The sequence below is a fragment of the Danio rerio genome, chromosome 7 (assembly GCF_049306965.1).
Source record: "Danio rerio strain Tuebingen ecotype United States chromosome 7, GRCz12tu, whole genome shotgun sequence".
In the NCBI taxonomy this organism is placed as follows: Eukaryota; Metazoa; Chordata; class Actinopteri; order Cypriniformes; family Danionidae; genus Danio; species Danio rerio.
In genome coordinates, this window is record NC_133182.1 from 18,654,157 (window position 1) to 18,681,003 (window position 26,847).

Consider the following 26,847-nt stretch of genomic DNA (forward strand, 5'->3'; position numbering starts at 1 on the left):
CATGTCTTTGGACTGTAAGGGAAACCGGAGCACCCAGAGTCATTAAATTGAGTATATATAATAAAAATAATAGTACTAAAGTTTATTTTAGATGATGCCTTTAAAAGAAGCATAGCGGTAAAACATACATATAATGGATAAATGCATAAAATCTAGACAAAAAACAAAGCCAAATCTATCAAGTTGATTAACTGTTAACTGTTAACTCGATCAATTTACAAATTTAAGTGTGTTGAACCTAAAACATTATGGTTGTCCCCCAAAAAACAACTATGAAAAAAGCCGTTTGTACAAGCAGCAAAAGTATATTTTTGAGTGAAATCACTAAAACCATTAAAATAAACGTGATTAGTCATGATTCTGCATTCTGAATATCTGAGAACGCCCCTATTAAAATGGCAATGAAGAGAAGTGACTTAATTGCATTGACTTAACAGTTAACGGACCAGCATCAGACTATAGTGTAAAGCTCGCACAGGGGTGTAAGGGATTAAAAGATTCGACAAATATAGAATGTTTAAAGTCTTATACAGTGCTTAGCATATATAAGTGCACCCCTCACAAATGTATATTTTAAATTCATATTTTTTTTTATAGGAAGCTATACAATAATATATTTGTGCAAATGCATTAGATTAATCAGTACTAAAACCAAATCTGGAGCTTATCTAACGAAATAACTTTAAAATAAACTAGTTCATCCAAATTTACAGTATATGTTATAGAAATATATTAAATACACATTAAAAAATGGAAAAATCAAGAGAAGCAAAAAAATAATGATTCAGTTAATTTATTTTTATGAATAAAATTATGTAATTAATTTTTTCTTTGCAATATTTTGCTTCAATTTAATTGTATTATCCTTCAATTTCTAAATATGTTTGGTGACTAATATTTGAATAAATATAGCTGTTTAATAAATCTGTTTAGTTTAAGTGCACCAACTTAAATTGCCTATATTCACTGATAAAATCATATTCATATTCAAAGAAAAATAATCATTTTCAAAATGGGGTGTACTCAATTATCCTGAGCACTGTAAGTTAAGTTAAGTGTAAAAAAAATTTAAATCAAATTTAAAACTGACTAGTTAGTGCATTTAATGTGCTTCCCTATACTGGGCCTGAATTTTTGTACCAACGGTGATTTTGGGTAGTTGTTGTAGGTCCAGTAAACAAAGCATTTTAGAATAGTCAATCCAGATTCTAACAAAAAGTGCTTTGGGTTTAAACGTGTTGGTGCTCTTTGGATAAATGGTTTATAAACATACACAAAAACTCCAAGGAACTTATAAGTGAAAAGTTTAAAAGAAGAATAGAATAGTCAGTTTGTGACAGAAAAAGCATTGTCTAGTTTTACATGCAAACCATAAACCTAGCAACAAAAATTGACTTAATAAAAAAAACATAATAAAGAATTAATGTTATATATGATTAATTCGTATATAATTGTACTTATATAATATATATAAAATGAAAATACATAGTATACATAAAAATTATATGTAGGAATAGAACGATACACATGTTCATACGGAACAATTTGGTACAAGACTTTTAGTTTGGTACGCAGTAAAAACCAAATGATTCACGGCAATTATTTGAGAAACAGATATTTGGAAAATAAAGAGCCTAAAGTGTGTGAAACATAATAGCAGCCCAAAGAAAGTACTATAAACACACACTACACCAGTCAGGCATAAACTGGACAAGTTCATTGCAATATGGCTATTAAAATTAATGTGATTACCTAGAACCTAAGAACATGCTTAGGATGAGAGTTCTTTCAGTACTCGTCCAAAAATCCTACAGCACTGTGTTTAACTCATTCTCCATCTGTCTGTGCATTTAAGAAATAATAATCTCTAAAGATCTCTGAGTGCTCAGCACTTGTGAAACCTTGTCGTCATGCTCCTGGCATTCTAAAAAAACACTGAAATAAACAACTCAAATAAATATGTTACTGGGAAAGTAATTGAGTAGGAAAAGAAGACAAACAGAGGTTCAGACAGCTAAAAACAGGTTATTCAGCGTTTACATTAATTGAGCCTTTTCACACTATTCCTTAACGAGTTTCTCTCAGGCAGTTCTGTGTCTGAACCGCTGTCCCTATAGCCAGAGGGATTTTTCCACTGCAGGCGAGATTGTCACATCAAGCAGACCTGCACTGTCCACAAACCAAACACACTAAACAAACTAGCGTGACAGACACTCACTGACGGCCCGATAAGGAGCTCTTTTTGTTTTATGTGCTGCTAAGTAGACACCCTAGATAGAAGACTGGTGAAGTATAGATCCATCATTGTTCAATGTAAAGAAAAGATTTATGATCATAGTTTTAATAAATAAAAAATGTGTAAAAATCAAGGTAAATCTTTTTTTTCTGTGTTGAAACGGTACCAAACCATCACACCACTGTGATATTTACAAACGAACAATGGATTTTGTGAACCGTTACACCCCAAATAATACAGTGGACTGAAAAAGTGTTTGCCCTCTTACTGATTTACTGTATTTTATTTTTTGCATATTTGTCATACTTTAATGTTTCACATCATCAAACAAATCTAAATATTAGTCAAAAATAACACAACATCATGCTTTAAATTAAAGTTTCATTAAGGGAAAACTGAATCCAAAATGACAAACTGTGTGAAAATGACACTGTGTGAAAAAGTGTTTGGACAATGATCAAAAAGCACAGCAACATGTTCACTTCTAAAAGACTGAAGAAAAACATAATGAAGACTTTGGAGTGGCTAAGTAAAAGTCCTGACCTGAATCCAATTCAGTTGCTGTGGGATGACCTTTAAAAAGCGGTGTTGCTCTAAAAGTCTCCAATGTGGCTGAATTACAACAATTCTGCAAAGATGAGTGGGCTCATCATTCCTTTACAGCACTTCAACAGACGCATTGCAAGTTATTGGAAACGCTTGATTGCAGTTGTTGCTGCTAAGGGTGGCCCAACCAGTTTTTAAGTTAAGGAGGCAAACACTTTTTCACACAGGACTATGTAGTTTTGGATTTTGTTATCCATTAATAATAAAACCCACCACGTCAAAACTGCATGATGTGTTTACTTTTATACTTTCAAGTTCATCCCACAGCATCTCAATTGGATTCAAGTCAGGACTTTTACTTGGCCACTTTAAAATCTTCATTAAGATTTTCTTCAGCATTTCAGAATTGGACATGTTGCTGTGCTATGGATCATTGTCCAAACACTTTTTCACACAGGGCTATGTAGTTTTGGATTTTATTTTCCAATAATAAAACCTTATTTTAAAAACATCATGATGGGTTAACTTGTGTTATCTTTGACTAATATTTAAATCTGTTTGATAATCTGAAACATTAAAGTGTGACAAATAAGCAAAAAAGTAAGAAATGAGTAAGGGGGCCAACACTTTTTTACGCCACTGTAGTTAAGAAATCAGTTCATTTGGTGGTAGGCATGTCAAAATGTAGCAAACTGTGATTATAGCAGCCACACACTCCACTTTAGGGGGGAAATAGGCTCATTTTGCAACTCCCCTAGAGTTAAACAGTTGAGTTTTACCATTTTGAAACCATTCAGCCAATCTCTGTGTCTGGCAAAGCCCTTTTAGCTTAGCTTAGCATAAACTATTGAATCAGATTAGACCATTAGCATTAAAATTTTTCAAAAAAACATTTTGACAATTTCCCTTTCTAAAGTTTGACTCTTCTGTAGTAAATTTGTAAAGTCAGACCATAACAAACCATATTTTGACTTTATCTCCGCCATTTCTGCTGCATGAGATTAGAACACATTTTTATGGTCAAGAAAGCATTTGCGGTATATTTCCTCCCCCCTTACTGTAAAATGTTTAAATTTCACAATAACACACACACACACACACACACACACACACACACACACACACACACACACACACACACACACATGCACTGCAATAAACCAACAGAAAGCAAGCTAATGTGTTAAAATGCTTGGGAATATAGGGGCAAAAACCTATAGCAGAGATAATCGGTTTATGTTTAATCCGTTTATAACCTCACTCTGATTAAGGATAACAGCTTAATAATGCATTTACACGATCATCGCATTATTCATTGTCATTTATTAAGTATAATCGGGTTAAGAATGTGCATGTAAACACACTCAGTGTCAGTATTACCTGCATGTGTGATCAACTAGATAAAAGATTTCCTTCACGAATTTAGGCCACAACCTTGTTGCCCACGCCTAAAGATTACACTGGCATGCTGAAAGAGCCGCCAACCGAAACAGAACTAAACTGACAAGACAGGCTGTCAGGAAGATGAAAAAACAAACAAATGTAGAGATACAGGTGAATGACATGCAGACAAACATTTTTTTTTTACCTCGTCCAGTTGAAAAGGTGAGGCTTTGGATTTCCTTCACCACTGCACTGCAGCGTGGCTCCTTGCATTTCAGCAAACCAGTCGTCCTTGTAGCCTGATATCACTGCATTCGGAGGGTCTGCACATATAAACACACACAAAACAAAGCATTTTTAAGAAGATATCATAATTAGGTGTGTCGAGTCTTGTTTGAACTTGTGATGAACTTCCCGTTTGCCCGATAAGTTCACCTAAGCCTTTTTGTTGTTGACATTAGTAAGGCAAGCACGGGGTTATTTATCACAATTAACAATTATAGAATTAAGGAATGAGGATCAGTGTTAGTGTTGTATTGCTGAGATAACCGTTCAGCTCTCAATTCGTAGGTCATAGGTCAACAGTTTTTATTTATTTATTTGTTAAAATGCAAGTCATTTAAATAAAAATTTGTCTGTTTATTTGTTTCATTTCTATTTTAGATATTTGAGTGTGTACATCAAGTTAAGCTAAATGAAAACATGAAACATTTTAAATGCCAACTAGCTGAAATAATATATTTAATTTTAGTTAACATGTATTTTATTTTAAATAATAAAAAGCAGGCACACAATGTCAACATGACACTGTACCCTAATATTGTGGGGACGTTGCATTTTGGGTGGAAATGAAAATCAGGTTGACTTCAGAACCCAATGTCAGACCCATGTTAGTGTCCAACATAGGACAGACATTGGATTTTTTTCCAATGTAACCTAAAAACAACCAAATATCAATGTCTAATGATGTTACAGCATGATGATGTGTGGATGTTATCACTATGACACCTATTAGAGGTTGGATTTTGGTTGCCATGCCTGACGAATAAATGCTAGCATTTGACGTGAATATGACGTTGGTTTAAGATGTTGGCTCCATGTTGGATTTTGGTCCCCTTCCAACACAACCTAAAATCAACCAAATATCAACATTTAATGATGTTACAGCTTGACGTTGTATGGATGTTACCACTATGACGTCTATCAGATGTTGGATTTTGGTTGCCATACCTGATAAATAAATGTCAGTATTTGACGTTAATATGACGTTGGTTTAAGATGTTGGCTCGACGTTGGATTTTGGTCACTTTCCAACACAACCTAAAATTATCAAAATAACATTGTCTTTGGACACTGGCTAGACACCGAGTTTTTGTCACCCAACAGCACGACCTAAATCGAACCCAATATTAAAGTCTCATGACAGTTTTTTGGTTGTAGTTTCTACAAGTCTAAAAATACACCGAGTTGTTGCAAGTCAAATTGCATTAAGTATGGAAAAACTCAACTGCTGGGTTATGTCTTTAACCCAACAGCTAGGTTTGTCCAAATCTGACTGAAATTTCAAGCCAACATTGCTAAAAGTGTATAATACCCTGAAATGAGAATACAAATTTTAAGCTTTTAACTGTAAAGTGGTTATTTTTTAGATTGCTTTAAAAGCAATTGGTTTAATTATGCAGACCTGGCAACCAGAAGCCAATGAGAGCATGAAATAAAGGGAAAGTTCAGGGGGGAGGTGACATAGGACCATGGCACCAATGCCACACCACAATCCAGCAGCAGATAGAGAGCAGATCGATTGATAGAATTACTTAAATTAATAGGAGTTATTAAAAGGCTATAGCGGCTTATGTGCTGTGAAGTTCGGTTATTGGAACTAGCCACCCGAATGGTTCCCTGAAAACAAAATTTCCTCTCTGGCAATTTTCCTAGTTGCATTTGCAGTCAATTTAAGTCCTGAAGTGAAATATGATGGAATACAGCAATACCGTGCACAGTGTTCAACAAGGGACAAAGGAAGACACAATGAATGAAGCTGTGTTTTTGTTGTACGTCATGGGTTTCGTGATAATGGAAATTGAATGTAGATACTGTAAAGTTTAGTGACTGACAGAGCTAAAAAGAAGATGAACATCACTAATAACAACTTGTAGTGCTGCATGTCAGCAAGACAGAGAAACCATGCAGCAGACAAAGGCGACCTCTATTAGCTTATTTAACACGCACACACACACACACACACACACACACACACACACACACACACACACACACACACACACACACACACACACACACACACACACACACACACACACACACACACACTCTTTTGTATGTCATGCATGCATCAATGATAGTTAATTTTTTTTATAATTTACCCTACACTAAATATTACTATGACTATAACTTAAATCATTCCCTGTTCTGTAGCACAAAAAAACGCTTCCACCAACCATGGGAACCATGAATTGATTTTCTGGTGTACCTCATGATTGATAAGGGATGATGAAGGAATAAGACAAGGAAACAAGGGTTGAATGAACCCCTACTCTTGACAAGAAGTGCCGTGGAACCTTTGATGACCAAAGAGAGTCAGATTGGTTTAACACAGGCAAATGCAAACTTGATGTACCATTAATGCTGAAAAGTACATCGAGATTTTGGAGCATATGCTGCCTTCAAGAAATCATCTTTTCCAGAGATGCCCATGCATATTTCAACAAGACAATGCAAAACCACATTCTGCACACATGACAAAATCCTGGCTACGGAGAAAGAGGATACAGATACTTGACTGGCCTGTCTGCAGTCCTGGCCTATCTCCAATAGAGAATGTGTGGCACATTTTGAAGACTTGTTTTAAGACTTGTTTGCAGGAAGAATGAGACAAAATTACACCTGACACACTTTATCACTTGGTGTCTTCAGTCCCTAAACATCTCTTAAGTGTTGTGAAAAGAAATGGCAACATTACAAAGTGGTAAATGCTTTAATGTTCCAACTGTTTTTGAAATGTGTTGCAAGAACCAAAATTGGAATGCATGTTTATTTTGAAAAATAAAACAACAACAACAACAAATTAAAGTCATGAGAAACACATTATACAATGTTTGTTGTAATGTCTGCAATGAAATAGAAGTCAAAGTAAATTAAGAAATCACTGCTTATTTTTTAATTTTATTTACATTTTTCCTACTGTCCAATTTCTTGATTTGGGGTTGTAAATGAATGCTTAAGTCAATTGCCATTTTAATTACATTACAACATCGATGTTGTAAAAGGGACAACATGGAATGAAATTGAAATGAGCATGAAATTGAAAATAGTCACATTAACCTTTCACTGGAAGTTTATAGGTAGGGAAAAACACTAGCTGTGCATATACTGCACCCCATACCTAGTTTTCCCAGTAGATTTTACATTTAAATACCAGGACCAACCCTGCTTAGCTTCAGTGATGCCCAGTCTTGGGCCACAGGCTGATATGGCTATCCCAAAACTTCTTTCAGGCTACTATTTTTAACAGGCATAAAAACAGACTTAACAACTCCTATTTCACATCTGATCTTACTTTACTTTCTGTATCACTTCTTAAGTGATTGTGAAATGCTGTTTCTAGACCAGGCAGAGACGCTAATGATTCTTCATTTTGAAATGTGTGCACAATACAACAAAATGGCTCACCAGGCTTTCATGCAGTGTGAGGACAACAACACAAGTCATGCAGAAGACAGAACTGTCAAACCTATCAGTAAGAAACCAACTAATGTAATTGATAATCTTCAATTGTTGCAAGTTTCTGCAAGCATAATCACTGATTCATAAAAAGGATAGTTCACCCCAAAATTCAAAATTCTGTCTTTTCTTTTTTTTTCCACTATAAAAGTCAATAGTAGCAGCTTTCCAACATCTGTTAATATATCTTCTTTAGTGCTCAACAAAACCAAAAATATCAAACTGGTTAACTTTTTTTTTGTCGCGCATTGCATGTGTCTTTTTCTTTGTCCCGCCTTCTTATGTTGTTTTCTGCTATTCCATAGGCTCCCATTCTAACGTGATCCTAGCTCTGATTGGCTGCTGGTCACGGAGGCCTATAAAAAAGTACTTCAGGCAGGGTTCGGGGGTCTGATTTGTGGTGTGACTTTTGCTGGGAGTGGAGCTCCTGAATTTCCCTAGCTCTCCGGCTGACGATCAACATTTAATCTTCTACAATTGTTCATGCATTCAACTGTTTTGAGAGTTTGAGCTTGTAGGGGTGGCCTGTCTATTTATTTGATTACTTTTGACTGTGTTTATGTTTAGGGAGGAAGGTAAGCTTCCTGTATTTTTCTTAAAACATTTATAAGTAATTTAGTTCATTTACTTTGCAGATTCTTTTGTTATTTATTTTGGCCTGTGGCCACCCTGAAGAGATGCTCATTTAAAATGACTATTTTCCTAAAATAAATTTATTCAATTACTCTTAACTGAGGGTCTGAGGCCCCGTTTACACTAGTGCGTTTTAGTTTTAAAACGGCGTTTTAGAATGAAAACGATCCGCGTCCACACTCGCTTTTTACCCAGCGTTTCTGAACTGCTCTACGTCCACACCAAAACGCTGAAAACGCACATCACGTGACCACACAGACACTCTCTGGCAAGCGCTGCAGCCCATCTACCCAGATGAGAGCTCTGCTAGTCGGACTTCTCATCAAGCATCTCCCGCTGGATCTAATCTCACTATATTTATTAAACGGGATATTTCATTCATCTTGTTGTCTTTATCTAACGACATATTCCCTGACTTTGGTCATTGGAATCTTACTTTTTCTCAGGTAACGTGTTTTGGCTAAGCGCAAAGATAAGTTAATGATTAATGAAACCACGTAGCCTATTATGTATATTGACTGATCGCTTGCCTTTATTTCCTATAATGTAAAAACGTATTGTATGTTATACTTTTATAATGGCCATTATCGATTATTAAAACTGATATTCAGCAAAAGAGAGGGTGTGTTTCGTATTTTCACTGAAATTGAAAAGAAGCAGTTGTTATCGGCTCCGTTTTGTTATATCCACACAGTGAAGATGATGCTCATATATGCAGCACAACGCCTCAACATTTCTGCTGTCTGTTAAGTTGTTAATATCAAAATGAAGTAGGCAGTTCATGTATACATTTTGTTGAGAAAGTGAAACAACGAAGCCAGGGTGATGTGAATGAAGTTATAAAGTACACTGCTCCATTTGAAGATTTACCCGTGTCCTCGGTATAGTCTGCTTTTCCATATCAAACTGAGAAGAAGAGACTGCAGCCTTGATCAAACTTGCGAAGTCTGAGCTTACAAGGAGAAAATGCAGGACTGAACTGTGCATGTTAGGCTACTTAATATTCAGGAAAAGCCCCAATCAGAGAGGCGAATGTCAGCAGCCCCGCCTCCGTTTTCAGATGTCTCCGTTTTCCATCATCCACACTGAGACGGAGCAGCAGCGTTTCAGAATGAAAACAGCCTCTCCAGCGTTTTCGAAACGCTCCGTTTTCGGCGCTCGAGAACTCCGGCGTAGTGTGGACGGTTGGCGTAACCGTAGCAAAACTTATGCGTTTTCAAACTAAAACGCATTAGTGTAAACGGGGCCTGAGTTTGTTTGTCTACCGAAGGGGATCTTTTGCATTAAGTTTTTGTTTTGTTTGGGAAATCAATCACCCACAACACATTTGTTTTTCAGTTTATTATGCCCATGTTGTTTACCCCTCAACTTGGAGCGCAAATAGGTATGAAACAAGTAAAAGGAGTTTAAAATTTTAGAAAATTTAGATTTTCAGGTGAACTATCTCTTTAAGTTGAATCCAGAACCATATCAGTTCAATTTGAAAATGAATCACTCGGACTCAATTTACTGTAATTGAATGGAAAAATGCAAAAACAAAACTTCCAGGATATTCCTGAGAATTCCACCTCTTGAATTTCCACAGAAGTAAGAAGATCAACTGAATTACTAAAGCTACAAAGATGAGTAAATGATGATCTATTGCTACTGTGCTTTACTCAGCCGAAGCGAAGATATTTCTATGACTGTAGCTCAAGTGAATGATGAATCAGAGAAAAACAATGTAGTCACAGTATCGATTAAAACAAACAGATGTCCACAGGTCATAACACATCTGAAGGAAGTCACATTCAGAATTATGAAACAACAATTTCATCATGTTGACATTTCACAATTTCAGTAGGCAAGAACGGGATTTTCACTATTGTATACAGACACTGACTTATAAAGCTTTTGTGGCACTAATAAGACTTGTGGCACAGCAGATTATCAACTACACTGCAGGAAAAACAACATTACAATGTGCTTTGGCAGTTTATGTGCGGGCTATAAGCTGTGAAGTGGTTTGCAATGGAACATTTTAAAGGAACGGCACAATTAATTAGAGCGAAAAAAAATAATCAAAGAGTTATTTGTTTCCTCTGCTCCCTAATGTTTGTGTAGTGAAAAGGTAAATAAAAAAACATTTTTGCTACAATGCAAAAAATTATTCATTAAAACTGATCATTTAAAATGGTGATCGTTAAACCTATATATATATATATGTATATATATATATATATATATATATATATATATATATATATATATATACAGTATACTGTATATATGATTAAAACTGATCACATACAGGGGTTGTACAATGAAACTGAAACCCCTGAAACGGGTGCTAACCCGGATTGTATATAACCCGGATTGTATACAGAAAACATAAAACCACAGCTGCCCAACTCTTGGCAGAATTAAATTAGCACCTTAGTGAAGCATGCTTAGAGTGAAGCATGGAGTTGGATAAGTGATGGTTTGGGCTGCTATATCATGGCATTCCGTAGGCCCAATACTTGTGCTAGATGGGTGCGTCACTGACAAGGACTAAAAGGAAACCATTCTGGAGGACCATGTGCAGGTACCCAATGGTTCAAACATTGTATCCTGAAGGCATGGTGCCATGTATTAGGATTATAATGCACCAATACATACAGCAAGACTGCTGATAGAGTGGTTTGATAAACATGAAAGTGAAGTTGAACATCTCCTATGACCTGCACAGTCACCAGATCTAAACATTATTGAGTCACTTTGGGGTATCTTGGAGGAGCAAGTCAGGAAACGTTTCCTCCACCAGCCTCACATAGTGACCTGGCCACACTAGCAAGAACAATGACTCAAAATCCCTCTGGCCACTGTGCAGGACTTGGTTCTGTCATTCCCAACAAGACACATTGATGATCTAAAACCAAGCATTTTAGTTTCATTATCCAACCCCTGTGTAGATTTTAAGTATGCATATATGTGGTGTGACAAATGCTTGTACAGTCCCTGACAAAAGTCTTGTCGCTTATCTAATTTGTAGAAACACCTGCTATTAACCTGACTTTTAATTAATCCATTGGTGTTAGGAAGAGCTCATATGAAAAGCTAAAACCCTCCCAAATTATGTTTAATGCACTGAAATAAATTAGTTTCACTGAAACAAGATTTATCATTTAATCAAAACAGAAAGGTCAAATTTTGGCAAGACAAAATTTCTGTCGCCTATACGAAAATTAAACAAATTTACTGCAAATACAATAATATGTCAGCAAATTGAGTAGTGGTGCTGTGAGATCCACATTTAATATCTTGTATGACTTCCATGAGCTTGAAGAACTGCATCCATGCGGTTAGGCAAGGATTCATACAATTTATTGATGAAGTCATCAGGAATAGCAAAGAAAGCAGTCTTGCATGCCTCCCAGAGTTCATCAATATTCTTTGGTTTCGTTTTCCATGCTTCCTCTTTCATCCTACCCCACATGTGCTCAATGGTGTTCATGTCTGGTGACTGGGCTGGCCAATCCTGGAGCATCTTAATCTCCTTCGCCTTGTGGAACTTTGATGTGGAGATGGAAGTATGCGAAGGAGCACCATCTTGCTGCAGAATTTGGCCTTTTTTATGGTTGGGAATATAAGAGGTAGCTAAGATTTCTTGGTATTTTAGACTATTGATGTTGCCTTACACCCTGCAGATCTCATGCACACCCCCATACTGGATGTAACCCCAGACCATGATTTTTCCACCACCAAACTTCACTGTTTTCTGGGTGAATCTTGGATCCATGTGGGCTCCAGTAGGTATCCTGCAATATTTGCGGCGACTGTGGTGTAATTCAACAGAAGATTCATCTGAAAAATCCACCTTCTGCCACTTTTCCAGTGTCCATTCATTTAGCAGGCAGTGGGCCTTGGCAAATGCCACACGGTTTTTCAATTGTCTTTTGTTTAGTGCAGGCTTCTGGGCACTGCTTCGGCCATGGAGGCCATTTCGAGACAGAATACGACAAACTGTTCTGGTTGACACAGGGACTTCAGGTGACCAGGTCTCGTGGAGCTCTGCAGCAGTGGAAAATGGGCTGGCTTTAGATTTTCGAGCCAACAAACGGTCCTCTCGAGCAGTTATCTTGCGGGGTCTGCCTGACCTGGGCTTGTCAAAAACATCTCCAGTCTCTTCAAGTCTTTTTTTTATCCTCTGTACTTGACGCTGAGACACTTCGAAGGTTTCTGCCACATCAGCAGTGGATCTGGTTTTCAGCCTCTTGATAATCGAGACTAGTCTCAGGGTGAAACTTAGGCATGTTTGCAGAGGTCAAGTTGCAGTTGATGTGAAGGTCTAGTGTACTGGGGTTCTTTTTATACACACCTGAGACCTAATTGATCCATTATTAGTCACAAGTGAAGCTCATATGACAAGGCGACAACACTTACGTCTTTGCAAAAATGGACTCAATGGGCTTTACAAAGCTGGGAATATTAGAATACTTTCTGACAGTTTCGTTTTGCACTGAAACATTATTACAAAAGCTGTTGAGATTAAAATGTGCCATTTCTTGTAAAGAAATCTTGATTAGAAATATATTTCAGTGACACTTTGTACACAAGCAACAGGACTTTTGTCAGGGACTGTATCTACTTCATATGATATTATTATATCATAGTTTAGGTATTCAATTGAACTGAACCACAAATAAAAGTAGGCAGACACACACATTGCTGTATTTGGTATGGAACAATATAGAGTTTAAGTTTATTATGGATTCATTTTTATTTGATATTTATATCAATCTCTCAATATGTCAACTAGTTGTTCTGTTGCATACACATGGACACACTGTAGAATGTTTGTAAATGCAGATGTCACTACTTGCATTTTTAGGGATTACAGTTGCTTCAACCACTAACAAGCATTGTAAAGTACTGCAGCCACAAGTTCTATCAACCCAAGCTCATTCTGAAAACGTACCTCTATATACATTTCTGGAGAGCGCCAAATATGTCCCAAGAGCTATGTTTTTTGCAGTTTTCGCAAATCCACCAGAGGCCACTGTGTACACTTTTTGAGATCTCAAATTTCTCTTGCAAGTGCCATTTGTGTCTGCTGTTCTCAAATAAACCCACCAGAGGCCGCTGCCGATTGACTGACTGACTGACTGACTCTCCTCATTACCTAAAAACAACCAATTGTATTGACTGACCCGATCAAAGAATATAGGTTGGCCATGTGTACACTATAAATAAAAATGTGTGCATAGAAAAATGTAGGAAATCAGGACTTACAGTGTACTATGAGTTTATTAGAGATCCTCTCAGGGCCTTTTTGGGATGGATGCCAGACCAGACAGTCCAGCTTCTGTCCATTCATGCTGCGGTAAGGGTGGAGAGAAAACTTGATTGAGGAGACCGACTCATCTGAGCTCTGGTTCTGACTCTGACCCGGCAGTTCTGTGTCCCAGGACAGACCTGCAACTGGCTTTGCCATCGCACGGCATGAAGCAGCCGGACGAAATGACTGTCCTTCAATCAGGGTGTACGATTTCAGTGAGGAAATCGGTTTAGCTGTAAGAAGAAATGATAAATACATAATAAATGCTTAATGATAAAACTTAATTTAAACTATGAAATCGATAATATATGCTGTAAAAAATATACGATCAAAACAACATTTTATGCTTCTTATCTAATTTAACTTATTTTTCACTTCAGAGTGGCATTTCTTATTGATTTAGGCAAATTGCAAATGCTTTGTGTGCAAACAGTAAGTAAAATTGTCTGAAGTTTGGACATTGCATATGGCTTGTTGATCAAAAGTGAGGAGTCAATTCTCATTGAAATTGTCAAACTCTTCACAACTTCTCAATCACTTTTAATCGTGTAAGCTATCACACTCAAAACAGTCTATTCAATTATTAAACGTTTGTACATTTGTATATGCACATTAATAAAAAAATAATATATTTTATATATATATATATATATATATATATATATATATATATATATATATATATATATATATATATATATATATATATATATATATATAAAGGAAGTGTAATCTTTAGCAAGGTCTAAGTCAAATGCTTTTATGCTTTTGTGACATTGGTGAAATAGGGTCTATGCGGAGCTAGTGCTTCTTCCCATACTGATAAACTTCTGTAAAAGGGTTATTGTGACTTTTTTTACATTTTATACAGTTTCTTTTGCAATATCGGTGTTGTAATGTAATTAAAATACAATCAGTTAAATAGACTTTGGCATTCATTTAGTTGCTCAAGCGTAAAACGAGATAAAAAGCCGTTTACTTTCACTTGCCCATCAGAATCAGCAGGCTAGCGCTGAAGCTACATTATACTGAGGTAAAATAAATGTTCATATTTTAAAGACATGGCGGGGAAAAATGTTATTTAATTCAGTGATTCTTGTACAATCCGAGACCCACTTTATATCAGATATCACTCAGCCAGAGGAGATTGCTGATTTTTAATGACAACAGACCTTAAACCCACCAATTTTGCAATGGCATACAATAGGGTATATGCCGAGCTAGTGCTGTTCCCATGCAGATACCCTTCAGTGACCTGTTATTGTAAACTTTTTCTCATTTTATACGGTTCCTTATACAGCATCGATGTTGTAATGTCATTAAAATACATTCAGTTAAATAAACTTTAGCATTTATTTAGTTGCTCAAGCGTAAAACAAGACAAAAAGCTGTTTACTTGCACGCGCCCGTCAGAATTGGCAGGCTAACGCAGAAGCTCCATTGAATATACTGGGATAAAATAAATGCTCATATTATAAAGACATGGCGGGGGAAATGTAATTTAATGCAGTGCTTCTTGTACAATCTGAGACCCACTTTAAATCGAATATCACTCAGCTAGTGGAGATCGCTGATTTTTAAAGAAAACATACCTTAAACGCACTGGATTTTGCATTGGCATTCAATTCGCCGGAAGCGCTTAACCCAGGTTAATGGCAAATTAAAAGTCCTATTAGCATGCTTCGGCATATACCCCATTGACCAGAATCGCTTAACCCAAGTTACTGGCAAATTAAAAGTCTTTTAACATACTTCAGCATACACCCTATATTACTGACACAACAACTAGGTTTTAAAGCATAAATGAAGTGTTTCGAGGGAGTAACTACTGTACATTTTGCAGGCATGCAATAAAGTTCTAAAGTTCCAGCAAACGGTTTTGAGATTTGCACTCACAGTTTAGAGCAGGGGTCACCAACCTTTATGAAACTGAGAGCTACTTCTTGGGTACCGATTAATGTGGAGGGCTACCAGTTTGATAAACACTTCTCAAATAACACATTTGCTCAATTTACTTTTAATTATACTTTATGTTTTTGGTAATAATTAATGATATTCATCCATGTGAAGACACTGATCATGTTAATGATTCTCACAAAAGTTATCAACAATGATTTAACAGGGTAGGAAATACCCTGTATTTAATGTATCAATGTGCAACACTTTATTTTTATATATCCCTGCAAATATCTACATTTTTAACATTTTTACATTTTTATTTACATTTTCATGATTACTTCTATATTAGATTAAGCTTACTGGTAAGTGGCGATATGGTGAGCTATTTTTAGGAACAGGCCTGCGGGCAACACATGTGATCCTCGCCGGCTACCTGGTGCCCGCAGGCACCATGTTGGCGGCCCCTGGTTTAGAGAATGTTCAAACTGTTTTGAAAAATGTGCCAAAACAATAGAGAAAAACTGTAATAAGCTTTACTTTTTAAGTTAGAAAAATGTTAGCTTCAGGTTTCGTTTTAATTGAGGCCAAATTAATTTGATTCAACTTAACATTAGCAACAACAAAGTTATTACAGTGTATATAAGCAGTTTCTCTGCATTTATTTGGTAGGGGTTTATTTATTTTTTATTTGATAGATCTAATAACATAATTAAATAAATACAATTTAAGAAAATGATAATTGGACAGAAATGACAAATATTTTAATTTGTGCAATGATTAAAAATGAAGATTATTCAACCAAATATTGATTTCTTAACTTTTCTGAAGTAAAACATTGGCATTATATAATAACTAATATAACATGGTCAGAAAACATGCCACATTTTTGTTATTTTACACAAAAATCTTTATATAAGATTTGGTAAAAATGTCATCAAATGTCATTTTAAATGTTTGCCTTTGCGTCACCATTTCAAACAATCTACTTAAATACAATCATAAACTATCTCTGCAGGTGAAAGCAGCAGCTATTGTATGATCTTATAAAAGCATCAACAATGAACGCAGTCATGTTAATACCTCCATCATCCCTCCTCCTGCCGGAGACAATACTGGTGTGTTATGCTGAGAACAATATCTGTATGCATCAGAGCAGAGCTAGCCTTGTGGTTAACGGGTTGTCTCAGTATGTGAAAAGGGACGTTGACAAAAGCAAAGCAAAAAAAAAAGGCTCACTTTATCCTTGCCTTGTATCACTGAGGGCTATAATCATTTCTGTGTAATCTTCATGTAATCTAATATCATCGTAAAGAAAACCAGTTATGTGGTTTATTCACTGAATATAGAGACGATACTGTGAGAAATGGTGATATTGCATTAGGTTCCTGTCTAAATTTTATGTTTAAAATCAAGGGACAGTGGTAGAGTGGTTCAGTGGTTAGCACTGTCACCTCATAGTAAGAAGGTCGCTGGTTTGAGTAACGGTTTGGTCAGTAGGCATTTCTGTGTAGAGTTTGCATGTTCTCCCCGTGTTGGCGTGGGTTTCCTCCCAGTGCACCGATTTCCCCCACAGTTCGAAAACATGCGCCATAGGTGAATTGAATAAACTAAATTAGCCATAGTGTATGAATGTGTGTGTGAATGAGAGTCTATGGCTGCATCCCAGTATTAGGTTTCAGCTGGAAGGGCATCCGCTGCATAAAACATGCTGAATAAGTTGGCGATTCATTCTGCTGTGGTAACCCTGATGAATAAAGGGACTAAGCGAAAGGGAAATGAATGAATGGATTCAAGGGACAGATTTAGTAAACAGGACAGAAATTAGTGCAAAGAGTGCAATCCCATGAAACTACAGGTAAACATCAGTGCACACTAAGATAATTTTCGCTCACACTTATCAGCAGCATTTAAGCACATTTTTCAAGATGTTGACAGTCATATATATGTGCCACGTTGCTAAAAAACTATTAGGACACATATATTTCCCAACAAAATGAAAATTGGTTGTTTTTGCTTTTATAACAGAAAATTTGTTCTTCTGGTTTAAAAAGAAATTTTGAAGCTTGTGTATATTCCAGCGATTGGTGATTGGCCGTCAGCATCGGCCAGTACAAAGTGACGTGATTGAGTTTTTAGCATGTCTGTGCATTATTCATGAGGAAAAGTTGGTTTGAACCAATCAGCGCACTCTATTATGAATGAGATAATTATTAATATATTATTAATATGCATGAGATAGCTTTGTCGCTTTTTAGCTGCTACAGAGTTCAGAGAAGCATCCAAATGGGGTTACCAAAGCACAATTAAATTCGATGGATGAAGAAATGTTCAGAGACGAGGGTTGTCGGTGTTGCGTTTTAAAGTGTGCCAAGACAAAAGTGTTTTTTCTTTTTCCCTTTGACATGAGCAAAGCTCGCAATATATTTGTGCGAGTGAATAAAATTGTTGCCAAGCGACAAGGTTTCATTGCAAAATGTTTACCGCATACATGAATGTAGGGGACATTCATGCAGAATCCATCTTTGCACCTTAAAACACCAAACGCAACTTGCTGCAGTAAACAAAGCCTGCAATGCTTGCCCCACCTTCAAGCTCCTCTGATTGGCCCACTGCTCTTGACTTGAACGCAAATGTATTGGTTAATATGTGTTAACGTGTGCACCAATGTGCAAAACATTAGATATAAAAGCATCATTTAAGGCAGTGTTTCTCAACCACGATCCCGGAGGACCACCAAAACTGCATGTTTTGGATGTCTACTTTGCCTGTCACACCCATTACAAGTCTTTCAGTCTCTGCTAATGAGCTGATGATCTGAATCAGGTGTGTTTTAATGAGGAGACATGGAACATGTGCAGAGCTGCTGGTCCTCCAGTAACATGGTTGAGAAACACTGATTTAAAGGGATAGTTCACTCAAAAAGTTTATTTTACTTACTATTTACTAGGGTCTGCACAGGTTAGTCAACTAGTTGACTGGTCGACTTTAATGCTCTGCCATTACACTTTTTGGTTGACGTCAACTAGTCACGCTGCACAGATCACATGCTTTTTGACCTAAACAACATGGCAGCCTTACACACAAAGGTAGGTAATGGCATATGGCTTATTTTTGCACTAAAATATTTGATATTGTTGCATTCTTACGTGTGATTATGTGTTGTCTGAATTGATTTAGCATGAAAATTAGCCTGTGCTAATGTTGTACTCATTGGTAATGTTGCACTGTTTTAAGTCTAAACAGTAAGTTTGCATCTTGTGTTTTATTGATGATATCACCAGCGACTAGTCAATGTCAACTCTATTTTAATAACATAAAAGTCATTTCATTTAGCCACTATTTACACAGCCTTAAGTGTTTTCAAACCTTTTTGAGTTCCTTTTTTTCTATTGAAAACAAAAGAAGATATTTTGAAAGATGTTGGAAACCTAACCATTGACTTCCATAGTATTTGTTTTTAATAAACCCAACAGTTAAAAACAAATATTTAGACAAAATGGAGGTTTTTCAAAGAAGAAAGACAGATCAAATAAAATTGAATTGTAAGTTATGTTTCGCTAGATTAAGCGCCAATCACTCTTCTCATTGGCAGTTAAAATCATTTAGGTATGAATGCCAAAAATGTCTTAAAACATGCTGAAGGGTGACGGAGTGGCGCAGTAGGTAGTGCTGTTGCCTCACAGCAAGAAGGTCGCTGGTTTGAGCCTCGGCTGGGTTAGTTGACGTTTCTATGTAGAGTTTGCATGTTCTCTCTGCGTTCGCGTGAGTTTCCTCCGGCTGCTCCGGTTTCCCCCACAGTCCAAAGATGTGTGGTACAGATGAATTGGGTAGGCTAAATTGTCTGTAGTGTATGAGTGTAAATGAGTGTGTGTGTGTGTGTGTGTGTGTGTGTGTGTGTTTCGCAGAGATGGGTTGTGGCTGGAAGGGCATCCACTGTGTAAAAACGTGCTGGATACGTTGGTGGTTCATTCCACTGTGGCGGCGCCGGATTGTTAAAGGGACTAAACTGTAAAGAAAATGAATGAATGGATGAATGAACATGCTGAAGATAACACAAGCAAAAATCCTCCCAGTGCACATACGTCACAGTATTTCCTATAATATTTTTCTTTTGGAGAAAGTGTTTTTTTATTTAGTTTGACTGAAATTGAATAAATCTTTTTTTATGTAAATGCTGTGGTCAATATGATTAGCCCCCTTAAGAAAATATGTCCCCTTCATTGGCTTTAGAATAAACTAGTGTTGTCCAATGACTTGCCTAATTATAATAACATAACCTATTTAACCAGCTTAAAGGGCCATGACACCCCCCAATTTCGGTTAAAGTTTACTTTAGAATGTTTTCAAAAGATGCATGATTAATGGGCGTGGAGCTCCGCGAGCATCGGGCAGGAGTGGGCGTGGCCAGCAAGGGAGAATGTGAGCGAACAACTGTTGTTGTCAGTTAGCTCACAAAATGAGACAAACCGTAAAGAGACGCATGAGTTTATAGTTTACAAAGTTAAAATGCAAAGAAATGAACAGTGATTTAATGCCCTGCTACATTTGTTATTCGTAATTTCATATACACATAATCACAATTTATATCATTATAAAGATAAGTGTGTTCATGTAAGCACTATAAATGAGGACTTCTCCCTCAATCCCCGTATCCAGCGGACTCCAGGTCTCCTGACCCGTCTATTTTAACCATTAGTCCTGCTGGTAATCTGGAGGATTTAGGCAAGCACAGCAGCACGGCGATGTGTCTGAATGTGAACGAACTCCTGATAAAAGTCAATGTCCGCCATTCTCTAATTCTCGTGCTGCTCTCCCGACAAAAATGCTTGCAGCACACACACAGCTTTGCTGTATGATCGGCCCTGACAGGATCGCGGGGAAAAAGCATGCAACAAACCGCGTGGATCATGGAAACAAACGCATATGAGCCTTTATGAACGGCTAAATACTGTGTGCCGTGGGTCCGTCCGTGTCTCACAGCTCGGGCTTGACACTGGCAGGTCTGGCATGAATAATTAAACAGCCGGCTCTTATCATAGGATAAGAAAACTCCGCTATGAATAATAATGAGAAACCGACGCGTCATCATTGCACTTGCAGTACTGCGCTACGTCGCCGATTTTGATCCCGCCCCCAAAATTCATTTTAAACCCGGAAGCTGAAATTAGCTGCCAAAAGCTCAAAATTATCCAGTTTTCCCTACAATTACAGCTGACAGGTGCTAACATTGTCTTAACTGATGCTCAACACACACAAATCTGTTAATATAAAAAAAAAAAAAAAGTTTTCCAGGGTGTCCTGAACCTTTAAGCTTTCCAATTTCACTTTAAGCTGAATGCTAGGATATTGCTAAATAACTAGTAATTATGTACTGACACCACGGCCAGACAAACAAAATTTGTTTTTAAAACTATTAAGGTTAAAAATGTATTGAAAAGAATCTTAGAAAATAAAGACATTAATTTTGCATTTTTTTTCATAATTTACTTTTCACTGCATGTCTTAGTTAAAAGATGCAAAAGAGGGTTTGCACAGACACAAGCTGCCACAAAAATCTACTTCATAGGCATTTTACAGACACATAAGAAACATGACAATTGTTTGTGGTGTTGTGTTGGTCCATAATTAATGTACTTACTCCACACTGTGAGCACTATCTCTGCCTCAAAGTTTCCACTGGGGAAGGTAATGATTTTGCATTTGTATTTGCCCTCATCTGCAGAAAGAGTGCGCATGATAATCAGAGCAGAGTCTGCTATTGGGTTGTTGGTCTCGAATCGTACACGCCCTGAATATGAAGAGTGGAATTCTGTCAGAGAGAAAAAAAAGAATGAAACAACAACCATGTGATTATCATTGGATTTCTTTGAGACATACAACTGGCAAACAATGCATACATATCTATTAGTTTGCTATTTGAAAAAACAAAATAACTTTCAGTGGTTCAGTGTATATGAATGCAAGATTAGTACAAAAACAAAAGCAGGAACTAAATCAAGTTTACAGACTCCAGGAAGTAGCAAAAAAATCTGATAAAATTTTGCTGATCTGATAAAAAAAAACAAAAAAAAAACTAAAACAGAATCTGTCTGAAATTACTCTGAGCTCAGCATACTAGTCCAAACTTTTACAGGGCTAGTTGACCCAAAAATATTTATTCTGTTATTATTTTTTGTAACTTTTTTTGATTTTTGGAAGGATTTGACAAAAGATTTTGAGCCGGGAATCAAACTCAGGTCGCCGTGAGCAACTCGATTGCAAGAAGTCCAGAAAAAGAACCAAAAGCATTGTCAAAACATTTCATGCGACTTCAGTGTCTCAACTGCAATTATACAAAACTCCAAGTAAACATTTTTTGCATCAAAAAAACTTGGTTTTCTGTGTTTGGTTTTTGGTTCTGTGTTTGTTTTTTTTTGGACTTTTTGGGCATTCTGAAGATGAATGAAGGTCTCAAGCATTTAATTAATTACCTCGTTGAGGTGAGCAATTAATAATAGAATATATATATTTTTGTGTATAAGTTATATTTATAACTAAACCTTTAAGGTATTTTGCTTGGTATTAAATATTGATTGAGTAAAAGGTGAATAATAATTTTTTTACAAAAATGTTTAGGGTTTGATATCTGTAAAAAAATAAAAAAAGCAAAATACAAAAGAAAAACATTCTGTCATACCTGTCTGGCCTTCTTTGAAATGAGCAGTAAGAATCTGTTCTTCAACTCCATTGTTCTCTCGAATCCACAGCACCTGCACCACTGTAATCTCACTGTCCGACACATTGAATCGACAGGGCAAACGAGTTTCCCCCTCTGCCAAAGACCACAGATCCCAGGGGGACTCAGAGGGCTCTAGAAAGCTGTATTCTTCTTCTCCACTTACTCGGGCTGCTGTGAAAATAACATGTGAAACAGTCACTTAATATCATGCCTCATAAGAGATCATGTATATATCGGTGGATGTTCTCACATAATAAAGCCAGACATGTTAATCAGCAGAAGCCCAACACAAAGCGGAAAGCTGAAGGCTTTTATTTTGCAAAACAACCACCTAGATGTACATTATCCTGCTTATTACGCTTATGAATACTTGCTACAAAAATCATTCATTCATTTATTTTATTTTCGTCTTAGTCCCTTTATTAATCTAGGGTCGCAACAGGGGAATGAACCGCCATCTTATCCAGCATGTTTTATGCAGCGGATGTCTTTCTTTCTGCAAACCCTCTCTGGGAAACATCCATACACACTCATTTACTATTGACAATTTAGCTTATCCAATTCACCTGTACCGCATGTCTTTGGACTGTGGGGGAAACCCACGCAAATGCAGGGAGGACATGCATCTCTACACAGAAACGCCAACTGACCCAGGCCGAGGCTCGAACCAGCAACCTTTCTTGCTGTGAGGTGACAGCACTACCTACTGCGTTGCCGTGTACAAAATTACTAAACATTAATTTTTGATTAATAATCATTTACTAACCATTTATTTAAACAAAGCTTGCAGTAAGAAAAAAAAAACAGCTGAATGCAGCCTACACTAACCTACGCATTATTCAGCAACAAGATGGTGCCAAATAGCCAAGAATGGCAGGATGACAGATAAGCATATAAATATGGATATGAATATTTTTAACAATGGTCAAGATGATTTCAATTGTAATTCCATGTGTTCCATTCCAACCAAAAATAATGATGATTTAACAATCACTGTGATATGTTCTTTATTGTTCAAATTCTACAAACGTCTATATACTGAAGTCCAAAATTACATCTCAAGCAGTAGTGACACAAAGAAAGATAAATGCAAAATGATAAAAACCTCAACAGACAATCAGAATTGACCGTAACTAACTTTAAAGGTTGGCAGTTCATGATTGTATTGAAACTGCTCATTAATGCAACAAATATCTAATCAGCTAATCATGTGCATTTAGGCATGAAGGGATGGTCAAGACGATCTGTTGAAGTTCAAACCGAGCATCAGAACGAGGATTTAAAGGGGACCTATTACACAAATATCACTTTTATGTAAAGTTTATTTATAAACATAATTTTGAGAGGATCAGGTGCTCATGATTGCTTGCAGCCGTCCTGCATTATTCAATTTATGATTCACCAGACAATTCCAAAGCCACTATAAATACCATTTAACAGCCGTGTTTGTTTTAGAGAATCCCCCCTTCCACCCCTACTCCTCCTCCTTTCCTATGTGGGTGCCACGTGGCCCATGGGTTAGCACTGTTGCCTCACAGCAAGAACGTCACTGGTTCAAGTCCTTATCAAGCCAGCCGATGTTTCTGTGCAGAGTTTATGTATTCTCCCTGTGCTCACGTGGGTTTCCTCTGGGTTCCCCGGTTTCCTCCCACCATCCAAAAACATGCAGCTTAAGTTAATTGACTAATCCAAATCGGCACCATAGACATGTCCCTAAATAGTTATTTCTTAAGAGCAATCACTATCTGTTCATTAGCTTATGCAGCAGGGGAGTTCTCAAGTTCTACCTGAGCTCAAACTCACGTCTCGCCTTGCCCCAGGCTCGAGGATCTTATGAGCTCAGGGCTCTCTCCTGCCAAGCATGCCAAACAAGCTTTATAATCAATCATCAGCTAAAGTGTGAACTCTTAAAAAGGGGTTTAAACAGTAGTAGGGCAACAGTCTGCAGATATAACCAGCTTCTACTTGTAAAATATTATACATTTTATTTTTTATAATCACACTTGATACAAACATTCTGAAGAAACGCTTTGACATTCTCTCTTTGTGCATGTCATCAGAGGGGGGGAAGCCCAGTCTATCAGTGCCCATCTTTCCTTATTAGCATTAAATGTTAGTCTAGTTTTTGAATCTGCCACTATGCTGACACTCAGGCATTTATAGAGAGCTTTTGAAAAAAGGGCTGGGAGCAGAATCTCATTTAAATTTAAAGCGACAGTCACCAAAACAGCACAATTAGGATAAAAAAGCCTAAAAGGGGGAGTTTTAAAGAGTTATAAAATATTATCTGTGGAGTATTTTGAGCTGAATCTTTACATATATATTCTAGGAACATCAGAGACTTATCTATTAAATCTTGTAAAAAGGGGCATAATAGGTCCCCTTTAACTGACTTTGAATGTGGCATTGGTATTTGTTGTCAGACAGTCTGCTCAGAGTATCTCTAAGGGTTTACAGAAAATTGTCTAAAATAGAGAAAACATCCAGTGATAGAAAGCCCTGTGGGCAAAAAAAAGCCTCTTCAATGTCAAAGGTCAGAGGAGAATGACCAGACTGATTTAGATGATAAAAAGGCAACACTATTTCAAATATGTAGCCGTTACAACAGAAGTTTGTGGAAGAGCATCAAATACACAACACTTTTTGAAGCTCTTGAGTATTTCTTGAGCACAACAAGCTTTAAACAAAAGACACATCAAAGCTTTAAGCAGATCTCCAGTCATCTCACAGTAATTAGTAATCACTCATCTTCGCTTCATGATTAATCCTATCCCCTGCACTCTGCTAGTGTGTGAGGAGAAGGGCAGGTTCAAGTTTTCCCAGGTCCAGCACTTTATATATGATAATGTTTTTTCTTGGCGACAATACGAAATGACTAAAGATTCAAACTCAAGATGATTCATATAATGAAATCAGTATTTTTAAACACGGTGCACTTTTAGTTTTAAACCTCATCCGGATGTTTTCATTCACTTAGTCACACACTGCATGAAAGGTAATTTTCCAAAACCCATAATAGGGGCTCTTTAGCAGTTAATGTTGTTGGTGCAATGGTGTTGAATGTCGAGGATGTTTTCTTGACACAATTTGAGCCCATTACACCAAGTGAGTGTCATTCATTCAACCTTAAGCATTATTTCTGACAAATATCCATCCTTTCATGACCACTGTGTGCCCATCTTGCTAAAGCTACTTACAACAGGATCATGCTCAATGTCACAAAGCTTAAATATTCTCAGACTGGCTTTCTTAAACTTAACAATGAGTTCATTAAACTCAAATCATCTCCACAATCACCAGATCTTAATCCAATAGAGCAGTTTTGGGATGAGCTGAAACAGGAGTTTTCCAGCAAATCTGCAGAAACTATGTGATGCAATCATATCGATATGGATTAAAAGTTAAAGGTTTCCAGCACCTATTTGAATTTATGTTAGGAAGAATTAAGGCACTTCAAAGGTAAACTCAGAACTTGGGGTTCCTAATAAAGTGGCCAGTGAGTGTATGCATTGAAACTATTTACAATATTGCATATTGAATTTTAAACTGTTTTGCTCTGCCTGTGTTACATTCAAAAACGCAGTTCATGCTAAAACTTTAAGTCTGCCGTCATTTACTTACCCTCCACTTGTTCCAAACTCGTCTGAGAAGACATTTAGAAAAATTTTAAAAACTAGAAGTTATTGACTCCACTGTATTTTTTCTCCTACATTGGTTAACAATTTATAACATTCTTCAAAATATCTTCTTTTGTGTTCAACAGAAAAAAAACAGGTAAAGGTTTGTAACCACTTGAGTGTGTGTAAATGGTGATTAAAATGTATTTATTTTAGGAAACATTTACTATACAAAGACTGATGGAAATAACCGTATTATAAATAAACAGTGTTACTAACAGCGATTCGTTTTCCAGTAACCAAGAACCAGCAGGTTCACACATAAGCACACGCATAGTCAGTGGCACACATGCACGACCAGGAGTCAGAGCTATTACAAATCCAACAAGCTCAAAGGTCGCTTTTGCAAACTGGAAATAAAAGCACTGCATTTCCCTCATTGAGGTGAAAGGCAAGAATGTTTATGTATCATGCAACTTATGCCTAGGAAAAGAGTCTCTCTACGGCAGTGACGAGTAGTTCTAATCTAATGAAGCACCTCACGTTGTCAAATGCCGCCACAAGATTAGTGGCTACGCAGGTGATAACGTGAGCTCTGATACCAAAGGAGTAGACGAAGCCAAGACGTCAAAGCAAAAAAACTTCATTTGTCTTCACCGCAAACACTTATTACTCAGACAGAATTAAACTAAATAATATCTAAATATATAGTTGAGGACATGCTGCCATTGTCTCTCACAACAACATTAATATAATGTAGATTAGTGTTCATGGT

The 26,847-nt window shown here is 36.8% G+C and overlaps 1 protein-coding gene across 2 annotated transcripts in view; it reads right to left on the reverse strand.

Moving 5' to 3' along the window:
- The window catches only part of nectin4a (nectin cell adhesion molecule 4a), a 47,792-nt gene that overhangs the window by 13,212 nt on the left and 7,733 nt on the right, over positions 1-26,847 (reverse strand). The window contains exons 2-5 of one of the 2 annotated variants that reach the window (XM_017356997.4): positions 22,414-22,623; positions 21,376-21,546; positions 13,793-14,071; positions 4,371-4,488 (exon numbers count right to left, since the gene is read on the reverse strand). In XM_017356997.4, the coding sequence (XP_017212486.2) occupies positions 4,371-4,488; positions 13,793-14,071; positions 21,376-21,546; positions 22,414-22,623 (778 nt within the window). Of the gene's footprint in view, positions 1-4,370; positions 4,489-13,792; positions 14,072-21,375; positions 21,547-22,413; positions 22,627-26,847 lie in introns of both variants that reach the window. The other variant, XM_683919.10, reaches the window with a different exon arrangement.